This window comes from Pogona vitticeps, chromosome 2 (assembly GCF_051106095.1).
Source record: "Pogona vitticeps strain Pit_001003342236 chromosome 2, PviZW2.1, whole genome shotgun sequence".
NCBI classification, from domain to species: domain Eukaryota; kingdom Metazoa; phylum Chordata; class Lepidosauria; order Squamata; family Agamidae; genus Pogona; species Pogona vitticeps.
Window position 1 is genome coordinate 32,882,415 of NC_135784.1, and position 26,028 is coordinate 32,908,442.

Here is a 26,028-nt window from a genome sequence, read left to right on the forward strand (position 1 = left end):
GGTGACAGACAGGAGGCCACGGCCGATGAGCACTCAAAAGCTTCCGCACACGGCACTATGCGCCTCGCTGGAGCAAACCTGCACGGGGCCAGCTGGAGACTGCTCTTGAAGACACCTGTGCCATTTGAGACCAGGTGAGCCTTGGGAAAGGCAGGAGGGAGGGCCTGGGAGCCCCAAGGGCACCACTCCAGAGCCTGTGTGCAAGCGTGTGGAGGGAACAGGATGTCTTCCAACTGGGGGCGGGGGGGGGGCAGCTGGCTTCCTCAGGGTAGAAGAAGCATGCAGGAGCTTTGGGTGGAAGGGCTGAGCCAAAGCAGAACTTGGGAAAGTGACTTTGTTGGGTTCCTGTTCCCTGAATCCCCTACCAGCTATACTGGCTAGAGGGTCCTAAGCGTCACAGTCCAAAAAAAGAGAGTAATTTTTGGCCTAAAGCTTGGAAATCAAATGTCTCCCACGACTGCAAACTAACTTCCTCGGGACCCAGGGAGTGGAGAAACTCTTTATTGAGGGTGCTTTCAAGGTGTGCCCTGGCTCTTTTGTTACTCTTCTTTTCAAAAGATGAAAGAGAGTGTTATTATATCATATCATTCTAGCAGGTCAGCATGAAATTGGCTCCGTTGATGCAGGGAATGCAATCACCAATAAATACTCTTGCCGGTTTCCCTTTCCTTTCCTTTCCTTTCCTTTCCCTTTTTTCAGGACATACTTCTCGTCCTCAAGCATGCAGGGAAAATCTGAAGGCAATTTCTGCTAAGTACTCAAAAATCAGGGTGGATCTTCAAAAGGCTCTGGATGTTCGTGGGGGTGGGGGAGATGATTGGATTTTGTTTTGCACAAAGAATTGTGTGTGATGCCTGAAATGAAGCATGCCAGGGAGCTTCCACATGTTCTCATGTGGAAAGCCTCAGTCCTGTGCTGGATGTGTAGGAGTTGCTTGACATGATTGAGTAGCGTGAGGACAGGACACCGTGCCTATGCTCAGAGACCCTTTCCCTCCCACAAAGTTTGGAAGTAACCACATTGCCCTATAGCCTGTTGTTTTCAGGGATAAGGAGTTAATACTGATCCTTCTGAATGTCACATAAGGATTGGGTCATATCCACTTTCTCCTATGCAAGTAAGAAGAGAGAAAATGGTTCTGGGGGACATTTTAAGATTCCCCACCCCCAAAATGTTTTGAAATGTTTTCTTACCATTTTAGATGGACTTTTTAAAAAAATGGGGTGCATGAAAAAAACTGAAAATGAAGTAAAACAGAAATGTGCTTTTAGAAATTTCTGTGAGTCATACTGAGCCACATTTCTTCCTTTCCAAATTCTACTCTTCTGCATGTTATCATGATTAATGTACTGGATGTGGAAATAATTCCTGAGTTCCAGTGAAGTTCTGGTCAGTTCTGGATCCAGCAAAGCCTTAACGTAGTTTGCAAGTTTTTCTCTAAATTGACATTCCGTTCCCATCCCTGTTTCTGTTGCTCTGCTCCTGCCCAAAGATCACCACCATGGTGAGCTTCCATATATGCTTCCTCTCTAATGATAGGGAAACACATAGGGCGTGGGGGTGAGGGACTACAACTCCCATCGTATACAACCAGCATGGCCGTAATGGAAATGAATAAGAGGAAAATGCTGAACAGCTAGGATTTTCTATCTTTCATGAGGCAAACTTCAAGTTTCTCGAAGATTTAAAATGGAAGCTGGAAATTCTTGCTTCTTTGGCCACTGGGGTGGTGGAAACTTCCACGCATCCTCCAATATTTCCACAGCTCTTCCTCATGTCAGGACGCCTCGAGCTTTGTTTGATCAGAGGCTACGAAAGGACAACAGAGGAGACGGCTCTTAATTTGGAAACCCTTTCAAAAGGCCTGTGATGATGGCCATAGAAAGAGAAGAGACAGGGCTTGAAGGAGAAGGAGCAAACCTGAAGATCAGCCTCCCTGTACAAGGGTAACAAAGCATCTTCTGGCACCTTATTAGACTGGAATGAAATGTTTGCAATAATTCACAGAAAAGTTATTTCCTGTAAGCAGGCACAAACCCACGGGCAAGACACATTGTGTTTTAATGCAGTTCCTTTCATTAGTACACATTAAAACAACCGAGGATCTTTCCCTCAGCCCTTGGTAAGTGTGTCTGGCTAAAGGTGTAAATCAAACCTCAGAAAGGGACGATCCGAGATTGGTAGTGGGAATGGAGGGAAGAGAAAAGCCCAGGGCCTGGAAAGGCTGGGATTTGGGCTGCAGCTGTCCAAGAAGACTTGAGCAGGTGATAACGCTTGCCGCTTTTCTATGGAAAAGCTTGACTTGCTGATTTCTAGCTGACCAGGCTTTTCTTAAAGGCACCAGAAGATTATTTTTGCCAACAGCAACGCTAGGAGAGAACCTGCCGGAGGTCTGCTGATGGATGGAATGTTTCATCAACCCAGAACAAAATTCTGTAGGGCATTAGACAAAGACCTGTAAGGAGAGAGTACCTTAAGTGATGGTGAGTGAGGAAAACAGCCAAGGCATGGTTGCCGGGAAAGAACGGAGGATGGATTTGTTTGTAGGAACGTTTGTTGAGCTGAGGAAAGGTGTGGGAAGGGAAGCTGAAGCAGGCTGGCTGGGGTGAAAAGCCTGCAGAGATGTCAAAGGAGAAGGAGTGGGGGGGGGGGGGGAGAGTCCTAATTTGAAGATAGCAAGAAGGGCACAGCATTACAGGGGGAAATTTTCTTATTTTCATTTCATTTCTTACCTGGCAATCAATATAAAACTCAGTCCTTTATGCACAGAAAAAAAAATGTGAATGTAAGATAGACCCGGTAAAAATGTTTGATTTTATTTAACCTGTAAGCATCCTTTGACACCTTAATTTGTACAGACAAAGGAAAAAGTCTTCGTAGGCATTAGCCTGTCTGGCATTCTCTTCAGAAAGAGCTTAAGGGATCATTACAACAGAAACACTAAGTTAAAGCACTTATTTGTACCTTGATGTTTTGAGATTTGTTGGTGTTGGATCAATGCCCCACACGATTACATTAACAGGATGATTTCATTTGTTATTCCTTTTACATGATTCTATTCTTAACACAACCAAGTGGGAAAGTTTAGTCCCCTGTTTTTACTGTCTGTTAATCCTGCCAAAGATGTTCTTTCCTTGTATTCTCGAAGGCTTTCACAGCCGGGATCTGATGGTTGTTGTGGGTTTTTTGGGTTCTTTGGCCGTGTTCTGAAGATTGTTCTTCCTGATGTTTCTCCAGTCTCTGTGGCCGGCATCTTCAGAGGACCGGAGTAGGAACTCTGTCCATGCTCTGTTGCTCTTTGTTGGAGAGTTGAGTATTTATAGCTGTGGACTGCAGACTAAAACAACCGGAAAAATCAGCAGTAGCTGAACATGCCCTAAAACAAGCTGGACATTAAATTCTGTTTCAAAATACTGAAGTACTAGACAACACCAGCAATCTGTATGTTAGGCTGCACAGGGAAGCCATTGAAATCCATAAACATAAACAGAACTTCAACAAAAAGGAAGAAGGCCTAAAACTAAACACGGCTTGGCTCCCAATACTGAAAATACAGCCTGCAAAAGGTCAATGAACTCTACCCAGCCACAAGGGCCAGGGATCATTGCACAAAAAAGACCAGCTAATGATACCCATCAATCACAGTGACAGATCATCTCTCCCCCTTATCACAACAAAAACATGCTGATCACCTTATCTCCTGAAAAAAAGACAAAAGCTGTTCCCACAGCTATAAATACTCAACTATCCAACAAACAGCAGCAGAGCATGGACAGAGTTCCTAATCCAGTCCTCTGAAGATGCTGGCCACAGAGACTGGTGAAATGTCAGGAAGAACAACTTTCAGAACACAGCCAAAGAACCCGAAAAACCCACAACAACCATGTTATTTCCTTGCCCATCAATCGACTGCTCCTCCCGATCGCCACCCAACAGATTGAACCAGATTTTAAACAGACTGCAGTTCCCTGTGTCCCTGTTCAGTACCTCCTAAAATACCCAGTTCTGAGAACCATGAATACAAATCCAGCCACTTCCACTTTAGTTGCCCACCACCACCACGTCCTGCCATTTTTGGCAGTCTCTGTGGCCCCCCAGAAGATCCCCAAACAAGAGCTTTTGTCCTTTGACCCGCTGAGAGAGTCATACAGGTTTCATTTCCTTCTCTGTTCTGAAGAATATTGTTCCTTTAGATCCCCCTGAATGTCCAAATGCTCCATGTTCCAGCTGCAGCATCCAGAGGAGAATTTGCACGAGTGAGAAAGGCTGGGTGTGCCTTCAAAGCCTTTGCCCTTTTCCTGTCTGCTTCTTCCTGTGTTCACATTACAGGGAAAGATCCAGTGCAACAAGACCTAATGTCCTCCTCTAGTACAGGTCTTGGCATGGCGTGTTAAAATAACAATCAGGATGAGATTGTGAATGCTGCTGGTTGTCACTAGATAGCTGAGAAGGTTATGGATGGGGATGAAAGAGCAAGGGCTTTGTGGTAGACAGAGCCTTGTCTAACAGATGAGATGAGAATTGGTAACATGGCATGGCAGGAATATCCAGAGCAGAACCTGGAAAAGTGACAGGACCAGTGAACTGAAGCTGGGCGTATGGAACTGGACTGTGGTAAAATCAGCAGATTTTAAAGCTCATTTAACTACCTCTGTTGTGAGCAAATGTGATTGGGGGGGGTCTCTTTCATATAATCCCATGCAAATCTGTCTTGATATATGAGCAGAGCTAGGTAGCTTGGGAAGGTACTGTACTTCTAAAAAAGTAATTAATGCCTGTTACGTATTGGAAAGTAATCTGTTGCTTTACGTACAAAGTCGAGACATCACTTGCTCCATTATTTGTTTTGATTGATGCTGGGTCTTTTTTTTGGTTACTTTCCATTACTTTGGAAGGGGGTGAGATTTAGGGTTAATAATAGGAGTGGCATAAAACTAGAACAATTGTGTCAGAATGCCTGAAAATGCCATTCAAAAGTAACATTTGAAACTCACTGGAAAATATTACTCATTTACATCAGTCAAGTAACTTTGTTCCCACTTTTTTGGTAGCTTTTGAAATGAAACTTTTATACACACGTTAAAAAGAAAGAAAGAAAGAAATAGGCAACATTTTTGTAATTTGTACTCCGGAACTCTGAAAAGAACCTATATGCATGTGCGTATGCAGGATCTATTCAGAAGTCTGTGTACGAAAGAGGTGGGAAGCAGCAGGTTTAAATTTACTTTCTGTACAAACAGTGACAACTAGGTTTAGGGACAAAATAAATCACTGCCAGTTCAAAGTCTGTCTACATGGGCGCAGCTGAAAACTGACGTGGTTTGCATTCCTCCACTTGTCTGGATTTCCACCCTGTTAACTCCAGATTAAGCGTGACACCTCCCTTTGAATCCACCTGTGGAAGGTGGCTCCCTGTACCACTGTCGTTGTGCTGTTTCCCCCCCCCCCTTATCATTTGGGGTAAATATTTGACCTCTCTCTCTCTCTCTTTCTCCTTCCTAGAAATGTCAACATGGGCCCAACCCGTTCCACTGGGGTGGCTGAATAGAGATGCTATCTGCTGACACGGGAACTGTAGCTCTCAATCTCGTTCTCTCTCAGTCTTTGGGCTTGGGGCAAAGGCCACAGCAGCCATGGCCCACCACAATGTGAGCTTCTTGCCCGAGAACTCCTCACAATGTCCGGATCCCAAGGACGAAGCCACGAGCCAGGAGCCCAGCACCCTTGAATGTGTCATCTGCTTTACCACCTTTGACCGGCTCTTCAAACTGCCCAAGGAACTGAGTTGTGGCCATATCTTCTGCCTCGAGTGCTTGGCGCGGATCAACGTCTCTTCCGAGGACGTCAACGCCCTCACCTGCCCGATCTGCCGAGCTCCCACCGCCTTGCCTTCCCGCAAAGGGCTGACGGGCCTTCCCACCCGCTGCGACCTCTTAGACCAGCTCCGCTCCACCCCTGCTCCGCCAGGCTCTGTGCGCTTTGACCGCCGCCGGGGCCTGCTCTACTTACCTGGTGGGAATCGGGGCCATGTGCAAGCTGGCTCCAAGCCAGGAGCACCTCTCAACACGGTCAGCTTGAGTGTCGATGTCGGGCGGCCTCCTCCCCATGGAGCACGCCGGATTCTGGGCTTCACCGGCTGGCCGTTCTATGTGGCCCTGACGGTTGCTTTGCTGGTTACGATTGGTTTAATTATCTGTGGCATTTATATCTTTTTGATGCCCTCCATGTACACACTTACAGGGGCAGGGCCTCCCCCGAGAAACCAGAGTTTTGGGCTTCCTGTGAATCATTCCCATACAGTGTCTTTACCCACAAACTGAAAAAGAGGAAGAGGAGAGAGACCTGCCTTTCCGTTATGCTTTGCCCTTCCATCTTCCTGTGCCAGTTGGAAGCCCCGACTGGACAGAGATGGGTCTGCCTCCTTCAGCCACAGAGTTTCGGGGAGCGCGGGGAGAGAGAGAGAGAGAGAGAGTGTGTGTATGTGTGGAGAATTGAGTCTCCTTCCACCTCAGATCGATCTGTCAGCGCTTGCCCGTGGAGGCAAGTTGCACTAGCACTTTACCAGAAATTGGGTGCTTGAACTATCGCAGGAAGTCCCCGTCGCAGGCAACGGGGCACACCTCCTTCTCTGGGTGCATATCAATGGCGACGGGTTATGTAGCTTCATAATTACGTTACATTCAGAAGTGGGGAGATCTAAAAGAAGGGTGTCTAACTGTCTACCATGTCAGATGGACAGAGGGTACTACCTTTTTTTTTTTCAAAAAAGATCCTCTAGACTTCAAACTAGAGCCTTTCAGTAGCCAGACAACCAGCATCGAAGCTGGGAATGGGCTGAGGCCACCCTTTTTCTCCCTAATCTACTCGGGTCTTTTGTTTGGTTTTACTGGTAGACCGCGGAGTAAGTAGGAAAAGGACTGAAGGTAATGTCCGTCCCCCCCACCAGCATTTGAAGTGGTACAGTCCACACCACTCTTCTCCTCCATATTGCTTCCTGTGCAAACAAGGAAGGATCAGTTCCAGGTTTTGATGGGACCTTGGGTTTCCTATGTAACCTCACCACGTCGCTGATGTCCCTTCACTCTCTGGTCCCACAAAAGTGAGGCAAGGGGGACCCCATTGGTGTGTCTCCTTGCTCCTTTTGCTGTTTAACAAGGGCTGGAGAAGAGGACATCCAAGGCTTGGCAGTCAGCATCAGAACAGGGGAGGAAAGCCATTTCTGAGGACTACAATTTCTAATCCCAGGAAGATCTGGGATTTGTAGTCCAAAACTGTCACTTTTCCAAGTTCTGATCAGCAGTGGGCCCTCTGGGTGGGGCATCAATCTTGGTAGAGGAAGTTCTGGCGTTGGCTTTGAGAACAAGCTGGTGTGCCTACAGATCCTCTGGTTTGATAGTCTCTCTAATTTTGTGGCAGGCAACATTTAGCTTTCCCGATGCGGAGGATCAATCCCTACCAGGCTGTGCTTTACCTCTGCTCTAGTTTAATTAGCATGGACAAAGACAGAAACTTAAGAGTAAGGCAAAGATCAGTTTTAGAACAGGAGTAAGCAACTCCAAGTCCCATCAGACTTAGACAGCATAGCCCATGGTCAGGAAATGTGGGAGCCAGACTTCAAGCCATTCTAGAAGGCATTAACATAATATAGCCAGGATTTGAAAGAAATGCTAGCCCCTGCTAGCTCTTGTACACACACACACTGGTGATCCGTGTGGCTACCTTCTCTATCAAGATAACTTGGGCCTTAGAACAGCTACGCAGCAGACAGACATTCAGACAGCAAAGCTTTTCCTAACTTTGAGGTGCCATAATGGGGAGAAAGGGTGTGTGTCACCTGCTGAAGGCCTACCTGCTGGGCAGCTATTAAAGACATAGGAGCACTGTTTGTAATAATATGGTAAGACAAGGCACCAGCTACCAATTATTGCAGGTCAGAGTGTTTTAAATGGCCCAGCAGCAAAGGCAGGATTGAAAGAGGGCTACCCCAGTTTTGCACCTTGGGGACTCTACCTAGTCCCAATGAAGTTGTTTTCCAGTTTGGTTTTACATCTGCATTGTCCCTTTTGTGTGACAGTGTGGATTTTTTTTCCCCTTGCCATGGTACTGATCCAGAAAGTAATTTATTCTCAGATATTCCTCGAAGCTTCCTGGTTGGCACCATCCAGTATGGAAACCAGCCCAGTTTGTTAAATGAATAAATCAATCAAGGCTAAATAGAATGGGAGGCTGTGAAGAAACTGGAACTTTATAGGAATGGACCCAAGTAGCATTCTGAACCTGGCACCATATTTTCAAGGTTTTGCCTGCAATCCAAACCTTAAAAAAAAAAAACCCAGCTTCATAAATTTCTAAATACAATATTGAGGATGTGCTCTGGACTGATGAGTCACTTAATTTCTCCTTTTGATTCCCCATACATTGAACTCCTGGGACAAACAATTGGCATCTCATTAAATTAAACACCATTGCAAGTAAGGAGATTATCAATCATTGCTACCAATGGGACTGGCTGAATAAAGAGTATCTTCTTTTTTGTCTTTCCCTCCCACCATCTTTCTGCCAAATAAATATTTTTCCAGAATGGTGTTGTGTTGTATTAAAAAAAATGTAACCTTTTGCAAGATCAGATACAGATCTTTAACAGAGAGAAAGAGAGAGAGTCATGTTGAGAAATGTATTTACTAGAGCCCTGAATTTCCAGTGGGGGGGAAGTGCAAAAGCAAAGCATGCTGATTATATACTTGCCCAGAATGCTTAAAGCACTTTCTGGGTGGCTTACAATTTAATTATTTGTTAGTGAACCTCGAGTGAACCTACCTGGAATTGAATCTGGGTCATGAACAGAATGTTGGCTGGAGTACTGCTGTTTAGCCACTGGACCATGAGGCGCCATCGTTCAAGAAGAAATACCGTATTTTTTCCATGTAAAAGATGATACTTTTGTCTAAAATATTTAGATTAAAAATTAAGGGTCGTATAATACACTGCGGCGGGGAGGGATCAAAGCACTTTGATTTCTGCTTTTCCCCTCCACTTTTGGTGAAGCAGGAATCCAAGTGCTTCGATCCCTGCCTTCCCCCTCCACTTCCTTGAGAAGAAATTTTGGGTTAGAAAAGTGTGTGGGGGGGGTCTTATACATGGGGGTGCTCTTATACGTAGAAAATATGGAAGTATCTCTGTGTAGACTCCACATACAAAATGGTGTTCTAAATTGTAAAATCTTGGGAAACTTGCCTTTTGAAACTACAGCTCCCAGTCTCCTTCCCGCTATCATGGTGGCTGATGGTGGCGGAGATACTCTAGGCCGCACACTGAGACAACCTGTGTCTATACAACTATGATTTTATATCTGAGTTACTAGATATGAACTTACTTTTCTCAGGAGATGTTTTTTAAATTGCACTTGTGAACTGATGGGAGCTCAAATGTTTTCACCGGTGTACTGTAAATTTCCCTGCTCCCTGTCAGAAGAGCAGTCTACATGCTAGAAAAATAAATGGCAGTACTGTAGACTGATTTCTATATTTTAAGTGCATGTATATCTGTAAATAACCCTGTGTGGGAATGTACTACATATACAGTACATGTATATGTGGTCCAGGCGGCAGAGATAAGTGGAGGACACAAAGGTATTGGACCTCAGCAACACACTACTATCACTGTTGCTGTATTGTTGTCCTTCAATGTTGCTTTTCCATTCTCCCAACTAGACCCCCCGCTGCCTCTTTTCCTGAGGGGTAGGATGAGCCCTGCTCTTAGGCTGTGGCAATCTCCCGCCCATTCCTCTCAGAAGACAGACCTTTGTCTGATTCACAGCCAGTTCTGCACCCTCTAAAGTAGCTGCTGCTGTTAAGGACATTATGCCATTGCAAGTGATGAAGTTCGCTGCCTGTCCTGGTCTAGTGGCAGAAAACTCATGAAGGAGAGGGAAACTGGATGACCACTCCTTAAATATCTCACATACCTTGGGAAACGTACTAGGGTCATGGTAAGTTTGGATTGATTTAGCAATATGTCACTAACACATATTGATAAAGGGTGTGTGTGTAGCATCTTGTCCATTGTCTCAGGCAGCAAAATGTCTTGGGCCAGGCCAAATCAAGGTACTGCATGCTCAATGACCATCTCACTTTCAGTTCTACCCAAAGTCCTGTGCTATATATATACTTCAGACATTGTTTGGGTTTTTCCCTTCCATTTGCATAGCTTAGCTGTTTATTTGGCAACAGGTATTTCTGGTCTTTAGTGCTGCTGCCCTAGAGATGTTGTGCCATTCCTTAAGGGCAGCCTACGGCCTTCGCTGCAGGGAAGACTCCACGACAGAGCCTCTTTTGTCCATGCATTCAGGACATCAGTTCTGTTCTTGGCAATCTGAAGACAAATGATGTCTCATTTTTGAGCAGCCGGGCCAATTTGGAAGCAAACTCAATCCAAGAGTACTTTTCCTCTCCAAGGTTGTCTGTGTGCACGCGCACGTGTACACACGCGCGCACACACAAATACAAATCCTGGACTGGCATGTTTGCAGCAAAATCTGGTTATGGTTAGCACAAACTGGCTGGCACCTGTAATGCTGCAAACACCCTTCTCTGCTTGCAACCCACCCCCAAAGTAGCTCTGCAGGTGACAATGCAATGCTTTTCAAATCTCCACTCACAGGCAAGTTCCACTTGTTTGGGACTCTGGGATCTAGGAGTGCAGCTTAAAAGAACATTTACATTTTAAAAACTACAGTACTAGTAAAGTGACAATCCTGTACAAACTTACCTGGGAGTAAGTGCTGTTGAACTCAATAACACTTAAGTAGACCTTCACAGGATTGGTTTGAAGGCAACACTCAAATGGTGTGAATCTATGATGTGAAAGAACAGGAGATACATAGGAAGTTGCCTCCTCCTGAACCAGATCCTTGTTTCCTTTGGCCCGGAAGAATCAGCTCTGACTGGCAGAAGCTCCCCAGGGTCTCAGCCAGGCTTCTTTCCTAGATCTACCCAGACATCTCCAGTAATAAATAGTAGTCTCTCATCCAAGTCCTAACCAGGCCCAACCTTGCTTAGCTCTTGAAATCAAACAAGGACAGGACCAGGGCTATATGTTGGAGCCTTGTGGGGCAGTGGTTAAACTGCAGCACTGCAGTCAAGACTCTGCTCATGACCTGAGTTTGATCCCAGTAGGCTCAGGTAGCTGGCTCAAGGTTGACTTCCATCCTTTCAAGGTTGGAAAACTGAGCACCCAATTCGCCAGGGTGGTGGATGCGTTGCAAAGAACCTAGAGAGTGCTTTAAGCGCTATGGGGTGGTATATAAGCAGCATGATTAGCTTTTTGCTTTACCTTTAGCACCTCTGAAGATCCTGTTCTTTCCCTCCCACCTGGTCACATAAAAGCCAGGTATGTGTTCCAGTCACAGCTGCAGCAAGAATAAACAGATGGCAGGGGTTGTAAAGCAAGGCACGTCAATTCACAAACCACTCCAGAGTCGAAGTCTCATATTGTATCATTTTTACTGAAGAACAGCTGTATGCTGGATGGGGAAAGTCTGGCAGGCATCTGGGCTTCCCCTCCTCGACAGAACAGCATCCACGACTCCCCACATCCGCTGGGACCATAAAGTGCTCAAAATGAAGAAGGGCAGGGAGGAACCGGCACTGACACATGCATGCAGAATGCATACACAGACACACACACACACACGCACACACATGACTGAGGAAGCCCCAGGGCTGGTTGTAAGGGTAGCGGCTGGCCCCTCTGGGTCAGTATCCTGTCCAACTCTTGGCCCTCCCTTGGTGGCTCCAGTTCCTTACATTCCTTGGCCAACTTGGTGGGGAGGCCGATGAAGGCAATAGTGGCAAGGACGTCCCCTTCTTATGACCCTTTCTCAGTCCAAAACAGAAGGCTTAGGATTCTGTGGCTCAGTATGAACAAGAACGCACTTAAGGGCAGTTCCAAGTTGATGATACCTCTTGAAACATCCCTACCTACCCCATATTTCCTTAGAAAGGATGCCTTCCTGTGTCCTCCGGTTAGAAGGGAACTGGCACAGTGCTCTTGTCTTCTGGGGCAAATTGCTCTCCGCCCCCCACCCCTGTTACCCTGAAGAAAGCACCCTGGCTGTGCTTTCCCTTGTAGGCTGTTTTTTCTTTTTTTGGAAATACCCTGTATGGCTGGGTAAGAGGTCTACTCTTCACCCTTGTATTTTGAGAGTTTCAAGGCCTGCCTTTTTGCCCCACCCTCACCCCACAAGCTAACTGTGTCTCAGTCTTATACCTGTGCATCACAGTCTAGCCTGGCATACAGGTGGTCTAGCTGTAAGCAGCACACCCTCCCAGATGTACACGGGAGCTTTCGGGGAGATCCCAATGAGATCTGGTTGTGATGTACAATGTGATGGTAGGTATGACTTTGTAGCCAAGGCCAGAGAGGCTGGTGGTCATTGCTCCCACCTTCAGCCCAACTCAGGTTGGAGGATCTGTTTGGCTCCATGGAAGGACAGATATGCCATCGTCTACATTTACTCCTGACTAATTAAATGGAGTTCTTTGGGGTTACATGCCGCAGGCCCACTCATATAAGTCTGAAGTTCCAGTTGTGCTCGGCAGCATGACTGTCCTACAGGTTGGCTCAATCTCTTCGTAAACCAATCTCTTTAAATACTGTTTATATACAGGCAGGCAGCCTCTGGGCCTTGGCGCCTACCTCTTCCAGAGAGCCTGGCTGCAGCCGGAAGAAAGAGATTTATGGCGGAGAAGGAGAAAAGCAGGTTGTGCAGGACAGTCGGACTGTCAGTACAACGGCAACACTACGCGGCTCAGCTGCACCCGGAACTGGCCGGGCTCTTACAGGACTATCTAACTGCAGCTGCTGGTCTCTTGTCTCTAGATCATTGCCCAGGAGAAGCAACCATGTGTGGCAGTAGCTGATCATCATCATCATCTGTTTTCTTTCCCCTTCACACACACAAAGCCACAGAACCCTTCCGGCTGAGGGAACAGCCACCTTGCCAGTGTTGACTCCTCTCAAGACCGTAACACTGCAGATGAAGCCACGTCTGCCCTGTGTGGGGAAAGGTCGGGGATGAGGGGAGGTATTCCTGCGACCCTCTACTTCTAAAATAAAGTCTCCACAGAGTTGGCACCTGGATTCCAGGTTCCAGGGGCAGGCAGGTGGACAGACATAAAGTTTTTTTTTTCTTTTTAACAAAGGTCAGAGATTATGAGTTCTTCAGTTGTTTTTCCTTTCCAAAAAAACCCCAAACGCAAAGTCTCCAGCCGACTGTACAAGGTCCCCGGACTGCTGTTTTTGTCTTGACGCCTTGGCCCACCCTGCCGGGGCTGGCTTAAGGGCGCCCCGCGTTCCCCCTCGGTGGCGCTCGAAGGGGCCCCGGTCACTTGTAGAGCAGGTGGACGCGGCTCCCGTCACAGTTGTTGCGCCCCAGCTTGTCGGCCTGTTCGGCCACGAGGCAGCGGACGAGCGGCAGGCTGGGCTGGTAGAGGTTGGGCCCCGTGGCGGCGGACGCTGAGGCAGAGTTGTTGAAGTGGTTGTCGGCAGCGCAGTTGGAGGACCGCCGCCGCGAACGCAGCTGTTGCCGTTCTTTGAGCTGCTGCTGGAGCTCAGAAACGCGCTCTTCCTTCTGCCGGAGACAAAAGACCAAATAAAAGGTTACAGGAGACAAGCAAGGCAGAATCCCTGGAGTGCTGCGGCTGGCGAGATGGAGAAGGGGGGGGGAAGGCCCGACTCCAGGCAGAAACACAGCCCAAGAAGGAAGGGGTAGCCAGAGCTGATCCTGCTTGGCAACCAGAACCGGGTCCCTTCCAGAACTGTGGAAAATTACTAGGCCTGCGCTCGCTGGAGGGATTCTGGGAGTTGTAGTCCCAAACAGTCACTTTTCAATATCTGTCTTGGGTCATGAAAGTAGGAGTCCCATCACATAGGACTGAAATGATACATGCAAAGTATATATGAAACTACATTTGATACAATACATGCAAAGCATATTATTGAATATTTAGGACAAATGCTATGAGCAGTAAATGCCATAGAACCACACTGTGCACAGGTTGAAGCCCAAATTTTGTTGTTGTTGTTTAAAGATGTTCTCCCTTTCTCTTAGCCTTCATGTTAACATAAATGTACAAACTTTTCATGCAAAATTAAAATAATAGTAACAATAATAATATTGTGCTATCAAGTCAATTCTGACTTATGGAGACCCTTTTTCCGGGTTTTCCAGGCAGAGAATACTCAGAAATGGCTTACTTTTCCCTTCTTTTGTGCAGCTTGCCCCTGGCTACCTAGGCTGGCTCTACTCTCAAGAGGCACAGTGGGGGAATCAAACGCCCAACCTTTGGCTCTGCAACCAATTACCTAAACGTGCCAGCTAAAATTAAAACAGAGGATTATAAGTTACAGGGCCTGGGAGCAAGAGGACAGGGCAGATGTCCTGCAGAAGCTCCGGTGCCTTCGGCTGCAACCTTAATCGAGCCATTCCTCCCTCCCTTCCTCACCTCTGCAATGATCTTCTCAAGTTCTCGGTTCTCCTTCTCCAGCATCCGTGACTTCTCTTCCTCATTGTTGTTGGTGGAGGAGCCGGTCTTCATGGTGTCCTGCTGCTCTGACTGCCACTCTCCCCGGGTGATCAGACGCCGCATCTGAAAAAAACAACAGCCTCCGCTCACAAGTTGGGCACAGAAGGGGGCACCTGGTGGTGGTGATCCCCTTGCCACCGGTTGGTCTGATGAGGCCAAAAGGCAAGGGTCTGAGATCTTTTGTCTCAGTAGGTTGCCCTCCTCCTCTTCCTCCTCCTCCTCCCATAGGGAAGGCAGAGAGAAGAAATTTGGATTCAGCTACAGCCCTGAAGCCTAGCACAGCCAGGTTTGCTCCTCCTTGGCCTTCCCTATGGAAAGAAAGTAAGAGAAGAGCTAAGCAACGGAGGGACCGCTCCCTTGAGGCTGAGGAGCAATCCCTCCCCACCCCCTACTTTCTTCCAAGGCTTGGGGAAAGCGAGTCCTCCCTCGGAAGCCCGATGGACTGGTAAGGCCTCCAGGAAGGCTTAATGCAACTCACAGACTGGAAGCTTTGGCCCTTGGAGTCCTAAAGTCAGAGGGGGAAATTTTTATACGGGGTCAAAAGCACCTCCTTCTCTCTCTCTCTTACTGCAGCCCCACTTCTGTAGCTAAGAATGTAGGGAGACAGGGTGAGCTCTATCCCCGTGGGTGGCCGTAGAGGAAATTTTAAAAGATCTGGGTGGGATGGGGAGAAGGGGTTTTACCTTGGGCACAAAAAGCACCACCAGGGTGATGTACGAAGAGAAGACAATGGCAAGGGAAGCAAAAGCGAAGGCGGCGTCTTGTTGACTGCTGAGAATCATGGTGACCGGGGCGGTGATGAGACACAGCACCTGCAAGAGGGAGAAAATCCAAGGAGGGTTTAGGGGAGAGCTTTGTGTCTTCTGAGGAACCACGTGCTGTGGATCCCCCTCTTCTTGCACAGAGGTCTTCCTCTACCCTCCCCACTTTGAATGTGGTGTGGGACTAAAACTCCTCACAATCGCCAAGACATTGGCTTGGCTGGCAGGAGGCTTCTGGGAGTTAAAAGCTCAAAAAGGTAAGTTTTCCAAGCAGTGTGCAAGCATGGCCAAAACCGCAGGCTTTGGCACACAGGATTTTCATCAAGGAGAGAGAACTGGGCACTTTCAGTTTTCTCCCTCCATTTATCTCTGTCTGGAAGTAGTCCAGAACTTGGAATTGTTAGGGTGTGACCACACAGTGGAGAAAACATGGCTCGATTGGCTGAGGATTTGCATATTTGTTGTGTGCTTCTCTGGAATCATCACTATACCTGTCCAGATGACAATTTGCAGGAGTTTATCAAGGCAGAGGGAGAGAGTGCAATTTGGACAGGCTCCAAAAGCAGAAGATGCCACAATGACAAGGCATGCATTGGCAATTTCCACCTCTCTTTTCTAAAATTTAGTTTTCCTAAGTGCCTTAGCGATAGTGCGTTTCAGCACTGTCTTGAAACTTTTTTTTTCAAAAAAAGAATCTTTGTGTAGATTAGAGGCATTCAGTTGAGTGGAATGGACATCTGGGCATCCCCCACAAATGCCCCTTTGAATTGGATCATGTGATCACGCTGGGCAGGATGTGGACAAAAGCAATATAAATCTGATAAAAAAAATTGAAAACACCCCCTTACTCTCTTAGACGGCAGATTTCAGAATCCTTCTCCTCTTCAGGGATCCTAAGATCTACAGTCCAAGGAAGTCGCCTTTCCAAGCTCTGCATGCCCTCTTCCATATTCTCTTTGCCAACTCAGTGAATTCAGTTTAGAGCAGGTGAGATTCCCAAGCTAACTGTTTTGTCTGAATGTAAGCCACTTACAGCCACGTTGTAGATGGCCATGCCCACCGCCCGGTGGTCGTTGATTTTCTCTGTGGAGACACCCTTCGTCTCATAGGCGAGAAAGATGCCCAGCAGTAGCAGCAGCCCCTTGAAGCCATAGAAGATGCCTGTGACCGGGGAGAGATGGAGGCATAAACAGAGGGGATGGTGATCACAGTGGAACAGGTAGACTCTGGAGGAAGAATGATGGATTCAGGGAAGGACCCTGAATGAAGTGTTCTTCCCTCACATTTCACATACTTGAAAGGTAATCATAGAAAGGAGGGTCAGGATGCCAGATTTAGGCTGAATATCAGAAAAAAACTTCCCGACTGTTAGAGCAGTACAACAATGGAACCAATTACCTCGGGAGGTGGTGAGTGCTCCAACACTAGAGGCATTCAAGCAAAAATTGTACACCCATTTGTCAGATCTGCTTTGACTTGGATTCCTGCCTTAAGCAGGTGGTTGGACTCCATGACCTTAAAAGCCCCTTCCAACTCACTTATTCTATGATTCTGACAGCAGATTTTGCTGTTTAATAGGAATTCATTCATTGGATAGCTCCTATTTCTATATAATGTCTAAGAAAGCTTACAGTCAAAGATAATGTAGCACACCATCAGAAAACCAATTACAGTATTTTAAGCCCAACTTTTATAAGCAGCAGGAGTATATGGTAATTTAAAGCAAAGGAAGGAGGGCCGCACCTGCAACATATGATTGCACTGTCTAGGGATGAACACTATGTTTTGACTTACGAAAAGGTATCTGGGACGTATATATGCACAAATGGACTCTAAATCTTTTCTCCAAATGCACATTTCTGGGTGAATTTGCTGGACCCAGCACCCTTCTCCCCTTTCCTCCCCCTCCTTCCCCACCCCCATCCCTTTCTTTCTGTGCAGCTGTCACACATGTCACTCCTGCAGCATTTCTGATCTTACATTTCACATAAGTGGATTAACACCACAGCTACAGGATTCCCAAGCAGCTTTATGGTTTGTTAACAAGAAATCTAGTAAAATTAAATTATGAAGAAACAAATAAACGCAAGGCTTCTCAAGGATGGAAGGAGGACTTCTGCTCCACATGCTTTAAGGCAAACCTTGTTTATAAGGTTTTACCCTGTTTACAAGATTATACCCTTGGCTGGGCCAAGGAAGCAGCTGGTGTGTTCAAGCCTGCCATTTTCCATGGGCGCTGTGCTGCTCCACAGCCCTCTAGCTCTTCCTCCCAAGTTCCTTCAGGGTAGAAGAGAAACAGACAGGAGACAAACACCTGCGACTAACATGGCAGCAGGAGGAGCGCGCTTGTGTCAGGCACCCGGCTGGAGAGAAAAAGAGGCCAAAGTCTGGGGACTGTGGGCTGGACCAGCTCTACAATGGGGCAAGGGTGAGGCAGCTGCCTCGGGCAACAGATCTGGAGTTGACAGGGAAGGGAAGCCAACTGATGGTTCTTTCAAATTGTTTCAATTGTATTTTACTGCCAGGAAGGAACACTTGCAGGATTTTCTGCCTCATACGCCAACATAAGGTGGCAGGGTTTGTAAACCTCTACGTGGGGTGAGGAGGGACGTATCCTACGCCACTTGTCCTCAGCAAGGTGTTTTTAAAAGCAGGTTTCCCAATTGCCCTGACTCTAAAACTACAAATACAAATCTTCAGGCTCAGTGATTGCTTTGTTGTTGTTTAGTTGTTAAGTCGTGTCCGACTCTCCATGACCGCATGGACCAGAGCACGCCAGGCCCTCCTGTCTTCCACTGCCTCCCGGAGTTGGGTCAAATTCATGTTGGTAGCTTTGAGGACACTGTCCAATCACCTCATCCTCGGTCGTCCCCTTCTCCTCTTTTCCCAACATCAGGGTCTTTTCTAAGGAGTCTTCTCTTCTCATGAGATGGCCAAAGTACTGGAGCCTCAGCTTCAGTGGTTGCTTTAGTGGCTCTTATACCTCAGTGATTGGCTCCCTGAGTAAGGTTTTTAAACAGATTGTTCTACCTTACTGCTTTGAATATATTTTTAGTATAGAGTGGCCTTGGCTGCCAGATGGGCGGTTATATAAATCAAATAAATACATAAAAATAAATATTGCTTTTGTTTACCATTTCTAGAGTGCTTTTTGTTTGATCCTGTTTAGTATTTGTATATTTATTGTTTTTAGCTTTAGTATTTTAATAATGTAAGTCACCTTGGGTCCTTTTTAAGCAGAAAGGTGGGGTAAAAATATTTTAAATAAATAAATGAAAATTATACTATAGTCCATAAGGCTAGCAGGCTTTCAGAACAAATGAAGGTAAGGAGTTTCCCACCAAAAGAAGAAGTCATTTTAATACAGTTTGAGCAGTTTGATTTCAGAACAGAAACCAACTACTCTATACAGATCGTGTTACTAGAGACTGTCTTTCTTTTTAGTTCTCAGTAACGGATTTTCCCTCTATTTCTCCAACTGCACGTCCCTCAGCTTCCCAAATCCCACCCACCCCTCATCCAAATGTATATTTTCTGTACAACTGCATGTTTTTTTTAAAAAAACCTGATGCCCTTAGACAGCAGAAATGTCTTAGGTCGGCCTCAGCCACAAAAAACTGAACTGCACTGTCTCGGCTTGTAGCAAGATCACAACTCGACAACTGGGAAGGACATCTAGACATTTGTGGAGAGAGTAGGGAGAAACCCAGACTACCCGGTTTTCCGGGAGAAGCTCTCACCCAGCCAAGTGTTCATCTTTTCTGAACTGCAATGTTCCAGCTTGGGGAGGATCTGCACATCAATGTCACTTTTTGGATCTTCTTTTGTGAATTCCTTTATGAGACACCGAATTCAGAGAGACAGAAAGGTGACAAGTGAGGTCTTGCAGAGAGGGATTTAACAAGGCAACGCAGATAACAAACAGAGCATGTGATCACAGTTAAGTCATAGCCAACCATTTCTTAAGGCTATATTCCAAGGGCCAAAGTACACCTTGACTGCAGCTGATGTGGGCCTGTTCCAAGCATTTTTAACACAGTAGGGTGGAAATATACGATTTAAAGTGCAAATGAGGCCACTTGACAGCTATATATACACCGAACCCTCCCTGCTCTTCCACCCTCCCTGCCTCCTGTGATATTTTCCCCCAAATTGTATCATGAGCCCAGGTGAGGGAAGATCTTGCAACCAATTTGAGAAAAATGGTAGAAGATTTTACCCCCCTTTCACTCACTCATTTTTGCACCCTGAACTGTATATGCCCACACGCCATGCTTCTCAGGTGACTAATTTGCCTGCAAAGACACAGGCTTGATGCTTTCATGCACAGTTTGACCCCCTCAGACGATCTGAGAAAATATTTATTTATTTATTTATTTATTTATTTATTTATTTATTTATTTATTTATTTATTTATTTATTTATTTATTTATTTATTTATTTATTTATTTATTTTATTTTATTTTATTTTATTTTATTTTATTTTATTTTATTTTATTTATATGCCGCCCACACTACCCAAAGGTCTCTGGGCAGCATTCAAAATACAATAAAAATTCAAAATACAATAAAAATTCAAAACAATTAAAATACAATTAATATATATATAAAAATGACGCCAACATGCAAACCAATTGCATTGTAAGGGCTTACTGAAAAAAAACCTTCCATAGCTTGGTCTATGGTCAAGCTAGTTAAGTTTTTTTTTTTTAAGAATTGTAGCCCAACATGAGTCGAGGAGACAGGCTGGAATTCACAAGGACTGGATTTTGTGATGGGGACCCCCAGTCCTGGTGCTGCATGAAAGGTGTGTGTGTGTGTGTGGGGAAGAACCCATAACTGTTCTTTTCATTTGTAATATAAACCAGAAACTGGAAATTACTCATTACAAGTAACAAGTTACTCATCTCCCAAATAACTAAGGCACAAGTATATTACAACTGTAGCTTAAAGGTAAAGGTTCCCCTTGACATTTAGTCCAGTCGTGTCCGACTCTAGGGCCCGGTGCTCATCCCCGTCTCCAAGCCATAAAACCAGCATTTGTCCGTAGACAGTTTCCGTGGTCACGTGGCCAGCGCAACTAACACGGAACGTTGTTACCTTCCCACCAAGGTGGTACCTATTTATCTACTCGCATTTTTACATGCTTTCAAACTGCTAGGTTGGCGAGGAGCTGGGACAAGCGACGAGAGCTCACTTCGTTGCGTGGATTCGATCTTACAACTGCTGGTCTTCTGACCCTGCAGCCCAGGCTTCTGCGGTTTAACCTGCAGCCCCACCACATCCCTATATTACAACTGTAGCTTAACAAGCGATAATTGCACTTCTTTTGCAGTTTAACTGTAACTTTATGGTTACTTTGGTACTGTAATTATGGGGTGGGGTGTCACTATATAGTGGACAAGGATCATCACATGATAAAAGTGCTGACTTATGCTGTGCCTTTGCTGCTCCATGAAAAACATTCAGAATTTTTTAAAAATCAACTATGAATAAGTATTTATTTACTCTGAGAAATCTGTAAGTAAATTGTTACTTTTTTACAAGCAGCAGCTAGAAGAATAACTAATTACTTAGGACAACTTAGAATGAAAACAGTTTCTAATTACTTTTTAGATTTCCAAGCTCTGTACAAAGATGCCACCTGCCCCTCAGCGACAAGAGGATGGCTTTATTTAAGATATCAGTCGTCTAGTGGGGACCAGTATCCAGACACAACACAGACAACCTGAAAAGTACTGTATTCAGAGGAAAAACTACCAACATGATGAAACTGCCAGCATCCAGCAGCAGGCGGCTGCATTGCTATGCTAAGTTATCATGACAAAAAGCTGTGGCAATCAGGAAAGGACGTGAGGAAGTAAAGACTCCATGTTTACGACAGTAACTATAAACTCCTGTAAAACTTTACCTTAAGAAAGGCAGCAGAAAAGTCATAAACCCCAGTCTTTGACAGAGAGTGGTTAATCATTGGTGAAAATATTTCAAAGACAGTATCTTGTATCACATTAGCTCCATCCACCTACATCAACTGCTTGCTCGGATAAGTAGATGCAGCTAAAACCTGTTAGTAACAGTGTGCCTGAATGACCAGTGTTGCAATTATCCTGACATGAGTATGTTGACAAAATTAAAGCAGGGTTCGTGATGGAAGACAGCAGGAAGAAAAGGAGATGCGCATCCCCCCATTGTTTTTGCTACATGCCTCAAGTGGCCTCTGAGTTACGGCAATGAATGAGAGATCTCCAACATATTCTGTTCTCAACATCCGTGCTCCGCCTTTGCAAAACTCAATCCTGTGGCTTTCTTTAGGGAGAACTCATCTCGTATTTGCTCTTTTTCTTGTCCTGGTGCCTTTTTTTGCATTCCAGTCACAAAAAATTCTAATAAATATGTCTTGTTTTGGTGTGTGATCAATTTCCTCCTGGATACATAAAAGCTTTCCATTTCACCTTCTTCAGTATCTGTAGCATACACTTGAATGATAGTTATGTTGATAGTTTTCCTCAGAAGTCTGATGGATATTATTCAGTCAGACTTTGCATTATCACCCATAACTGCCTGTGCTACATCTTGCCTCAGAGCCACTCCATTCTGAATTTGTCGTTTCCAAAGTAGAACACTTTGTAGTTGCCTGATTGAAAATATCCCATTCCAATCCACCTTAGTTGACTGGCCCTAAGCACTGCAATGTTTATACATTCCATCTCTTGATTTATAGTTTCTAGTTCACCTGGATTCATAATTCTCACATTCTATCTTCCAATTGTATGTGTTGCGTAGCATTGGACTTTCCTTTCACTCCTGTGCACATCAGTCACTAGACATCCTTTCAGTTTCAAGTAAGTCACGCAATTAGCAACAAAGCTATTTGTCCTTACCCTTTGCTCTTCCCCAGTAGCTAATTGAATGCTTTCTGATCTGGGAGTCTTATCTTCCAGGACTGTCTCTTATTTCAATTCGGACTGTGTCATCATAGAGTTTTCATGGTAAGGAATGTTCAGCAGTGGTCAGTGCTGTCTTCCCCGAATCCTGTGTCACTTTTGCCTTTCCCGCCATTCTTTTCTCCCCACTACCTGCTCATTTTCCCCAACATGCTGAGACAAAGAAATATGGCTACTTCTTCAGAAACTGCCACACAGGAAGGCACCTGCTGAGTGATGCTTGGAAAAGGCAGTGGGGGCAGGAATGTTTAGCTTTTTGTGCTTTATTGTTTCTTTGATCTAAATCATTCCACAAAGTTGTAAAAAACCCCCTCCGCCAGCTTTCCCTCTACTGTTGTTATAACGGCAGCTTCCAGTAAAGGGGTTGAGTGGGAAAGGAGGAGCAAAGGAGATGAGGCAGAAAGCACGGGCGGCATGCTTCAGCGGCAGCTGCCCTGGCATTGCTGGTGAGGTGCTGCCATCTACCTCTAGCTGCTTCAAAATGTGCATCCCTGTTAATGGAACGATGAAGCAGACTAATTATGCCTCTCCTGTATCCTGTCCATTTTCAGCCTCAAGATGCCAGCCTGAATTTTGGAAGTGGGTTTGTATTGCACTCATTCCTCAGAGAAACACCAGCTCTATGCTACCATGTCTCACCAAGTGAGATTAGCTGGCTTGGAAAGAGTTTCCTTTTAAAATAATTAAGGACGATATTTACTAGGAATGTGAATTTCACATTTTTTGGACTACAAATCTCAAATCCTACAAATTTGCTTCTGGGAGTCCCACTTGCCAGATCCAGACCTTATAGAAACCTAAATTGCACTCACCTGGAGAAAAGGCCTAGTTGACAGGCTTCACGGCTTACATGAGAGTTGCCTTTCCAAATAGGAAGTTAGGCCTATCCTGTCAGCTGGGCTTTCTCTCCAGTTGAACAGTTTAGGTTTCTGTCAGGTCTGATTTTGGGAGATGGTAGTCTTAGAAGCCAAAATTAAAGGATCCGTAGTCCAAAAAATCCTAAACACACTTTCCTAATAGTAAGCCACGGCAGTGTGCCAAAGCTCCAGCATGCTTACCTATGAATAACAGTGGTGGCGTCAATGCCATCATTTTACCTTCAGGCTGAAGAAGTGATAAGCAATTCACACAGTATTTGATACAGAAGACGGTATGGGATGGGAATTCTGCACATAGATTGCCACACCTGAAGATTTATGACTCATGACTGGTTAGAGCAGAGGTGACCAAACTGCGGCCCTTGGCTGCTCCCTCTACAGTCCCATAAAACCTGGGTTGTTGGCAGTAGGGCAATGTGCCTGGCATCTGAGACCACTGTTTCTTGCTTCTCAGTGGGAGAGGACTCATCAACTTTGAAATGAATCCCCAGGGAAATGAATCCCCAGTAATCTGATTTCTTCTGAGTCCCCCCCCCGCCTCTCCTGGAAGCAGGAACACATTTTTTTTATCAATTGGTGAGGGATGGAAAAGGCTTTGGTTTACCACTGCTCCCCAGCAGAAATGTATTGTTTTCAGCTAATCACAATGAGTGGTTTAAACCTTCCCACGACTGCACAGAGATATGTGATGAAGAGAGAGGAAAAACATGTATTTGTGGGCACACATACATTCCCTGTTGATATTTGTGGGGAAGAAGAGTATTGGAGAGGTCAGATGGAGCAAGCCTCTCTCTCTCTCTCTCTCTCTCTCTGTGTGTGTGTGTGTGTGTGTGTGTGTGTGTGTATGTATGTATGTATGTATGTATGTATGTATGTATGTATGTATGTATGTATGTATGTATGTATGTATGTATGTATGTATGTATGTATAGCTCCTCTCAGGTGTTAGGATGACTGGTTCCATCAACAGGCTTACAGGGGGCAATCCGAGTTCCGCATCTTCCGCAATGGCTTGCTGAACATGACAGCCAAGGAGTTCGAAGAACAGAGGTAACTGTTAGCATTTAATCTCCCCTTACATGCCTCACAGGGTTCTTGCTCATGTGTAGAGCCTACATGCAAGTAGAAACATCTCCCATTCTCCTTGGTCATCACGTGTATAGAGTGATAATAGAAATGGGCAGGACTCCACACACACCTCTCAATTTGTTGGCAAATGTAGGCATGCTAGCACTTGAATAGGGCTTATGTGTTCTATGGGATGTATGTGTATGTATATGTATGCCTGTGCATTTATGTGCAGCCCCACAGTCCCCGCCCCAGGCAACATGCATAGGGCCAAAAATCTTATCCAGCCAGGTAGAGGCTTTGTGACCAAGGAAACAGAACATCAAGTAGCAGGTTTACATTTCTGGCAAGGAGATTAAGCTGAACCTTAAGCAAACATCTTGTACTGCGGTGCTAGCAGTGGAGTACTGAAGTCTTGCTGTGAACCCTGAGTTTGTCAGAGAAAGAGAGAAAGCTTGTGCATCAGAAGAGAGAGAAGAGACAGAAACACAAACACACACACACACACACACACACACACACACACACACAGAGAGAGAGAGAGAGAAGCAGAGAGGTGAGCAAGTGACTGACATTTACAGGAAATTGGCCACAGAATGCTTAAAGGAATGAAAGATGGGTTGGTGATGTGGATCATTTGGTGGAAAGAAAAGGAGAAATACACTAAGTGGGAGACATTCTTCAGGGGTCTACTGATTGGGATGGTGTTGCACATGCATTCAGATGTTATAAGGGATGGGCATTTTGGATTTTTTTTGGACTATAAGTCCCATAATGCTCCTTTTTAGATGTCTCACCTGCAGGATGTAAACTTCACAGACACCTGAATTGTGCTTATCTGGAGAGATAAGGCCCAGCTGGCAAATGTCCTGCCTTAGGTAGGCCTAATTTCCTGTTTGAAAAGGAAGCTGCCCCGATGGTTACTGAGATGCTTCTTTTTCAAACAGGAAGTTAGGCCTTTCCAAGGCATGAAGCCTATCAGCTGCGCCTTCTCTCCAAGTGAGTACAATTTAGAGGTCCTGCAGCTGGAACTTCCACAAAGGAGCATTTTGGGATTTGTAGTCCCTTCTGCGGGAAAGTGGGAAGAAGCTTTTTATTTTTTAAAAAAATTATTTCAAACTGGAATAATATTGAATTGGCTTGCTGACCAACTAATTCAGCACTGAATTACAAAGGCTAAAAAAATTGCTGGAGGAAGCTTTCAGTGTATCAATAACTAATTATTTATAACTGGTTTATAACTGATTAGATTCTGCAGCAGCTAAGCAATCCTGGCACTCACATATGCCAGAACTGAAACAAAGAAAAGTGATCCTACCTGCACAGAAAAAAAATTAGCCACTGACAGGGACCTAGAAGGTGTGGTAGGCATGGATAAGGGACAAGTTGGTTCGTGATTGCCCATGTGTCATGTATTTGCCAGAAAAAGGAAAGAAACAGCTTCTCCCCAATGAGTATTCCCTTGTTCACCACCACCACTACCACCACCAACAACCATGTGCCATCAAAGAAATTCTCACTTATGGTAAATCTTTTTTGGGTTTTCTAGATAGCGAATACTCAGAAGTGGTTTACCACCCTCTTCTTCTGGGGGCTTCTTGGGATTGTGCAGCCTGCCCAAGGCCACAGAGGCTGGCTCTGGCTCACAGGAGGCCCAGTGGGACATCAAAAGCAAAGCAAAGCAAAGCATGCTGCTTATATACCGCCCATAGCGCTTCAAGCACTCTCCGGGCGGTTTACAAATTAATTATGCAGGCTACACATTGCCTCCCCAGCAAGCTGAGTACTCATT

General features: G+C 45.5%; 2 protein-coding genes across 3 annotated transcripts in view; one reads left to right on the forward strand and one right to left on the reverse strand.

Annotated features, from left to right (window-relative positions):
- The first annotated feature begins 1 nt into the window (after position 1).
- On the forward strand, positions 2–12,011 carry RNF225 (ring finger protein 225). Of its 2 annotated transcripts, none has more exons than XM_020808804.3 (2): positions 2–134; positions 5,503–12,011. In XM_020808804.3, exon 2 carries the CDS (start codon positions 5,634–5,636, stop codon positions 6,318–6,320), a length of 687 nt encoding a protein of 228 aa, XP_020664463.3. In that variant the 5' UTR covers positions 2–134; positions 5,503–5,633; the 3' UTR covers positions 6,321–12,011. The 2 variants fall into 2 exon arrangements, with proteins under 2 accessions (XP_020664463.3, XP_020664462.3); XM_020808803.3 differs by lacking the exon at positions 2–134 and adding an exon at positions 1,896–2,483.
- The window catches only part of GABBR1 (gamma-aminobutyric acid type B receptor subunit 1), a 184,878-nt gene continuing 170,334 nt past the window's right edge, over positions 11,485–26,028 (reverse strand). The window contains exons 20-24 of the mRNA XM_072988844.2: positions 19,087–19,180; positions 16,380–16,507; positions 15,269–15,397; positions 14,505–14,648; positions 11,485–13,630 (exon numbers count right to left, since the gene is read on the reverse strand). Of these exons, the coding sequence (XP_072844945.1) occupies positions 13,385–13,630; positions 14,505–14,648; positions 15,269–15,397; positions 16,380–16,507; positions 19,087–19,180 (741 nt within the window). The 3' untranslated portion in view covers positions 11,485–13,384. The remainder of the gene's footprint in view (positions 13,631–14,504; positions 14,649–15,268; positions 15,398–16,379; positions 16,508–19,086; positions 19,181–26,028) is intronic.

What these genes read in the sequence shown, in the direction of transcription:
- RNF225 (XM_020808804.3), top strand. Translation starts at nt 5,634, where the DNA reads ATGGCCCACCACAATGTGAGCTTCTTGCCCGAGAACTCCTCACAATGT.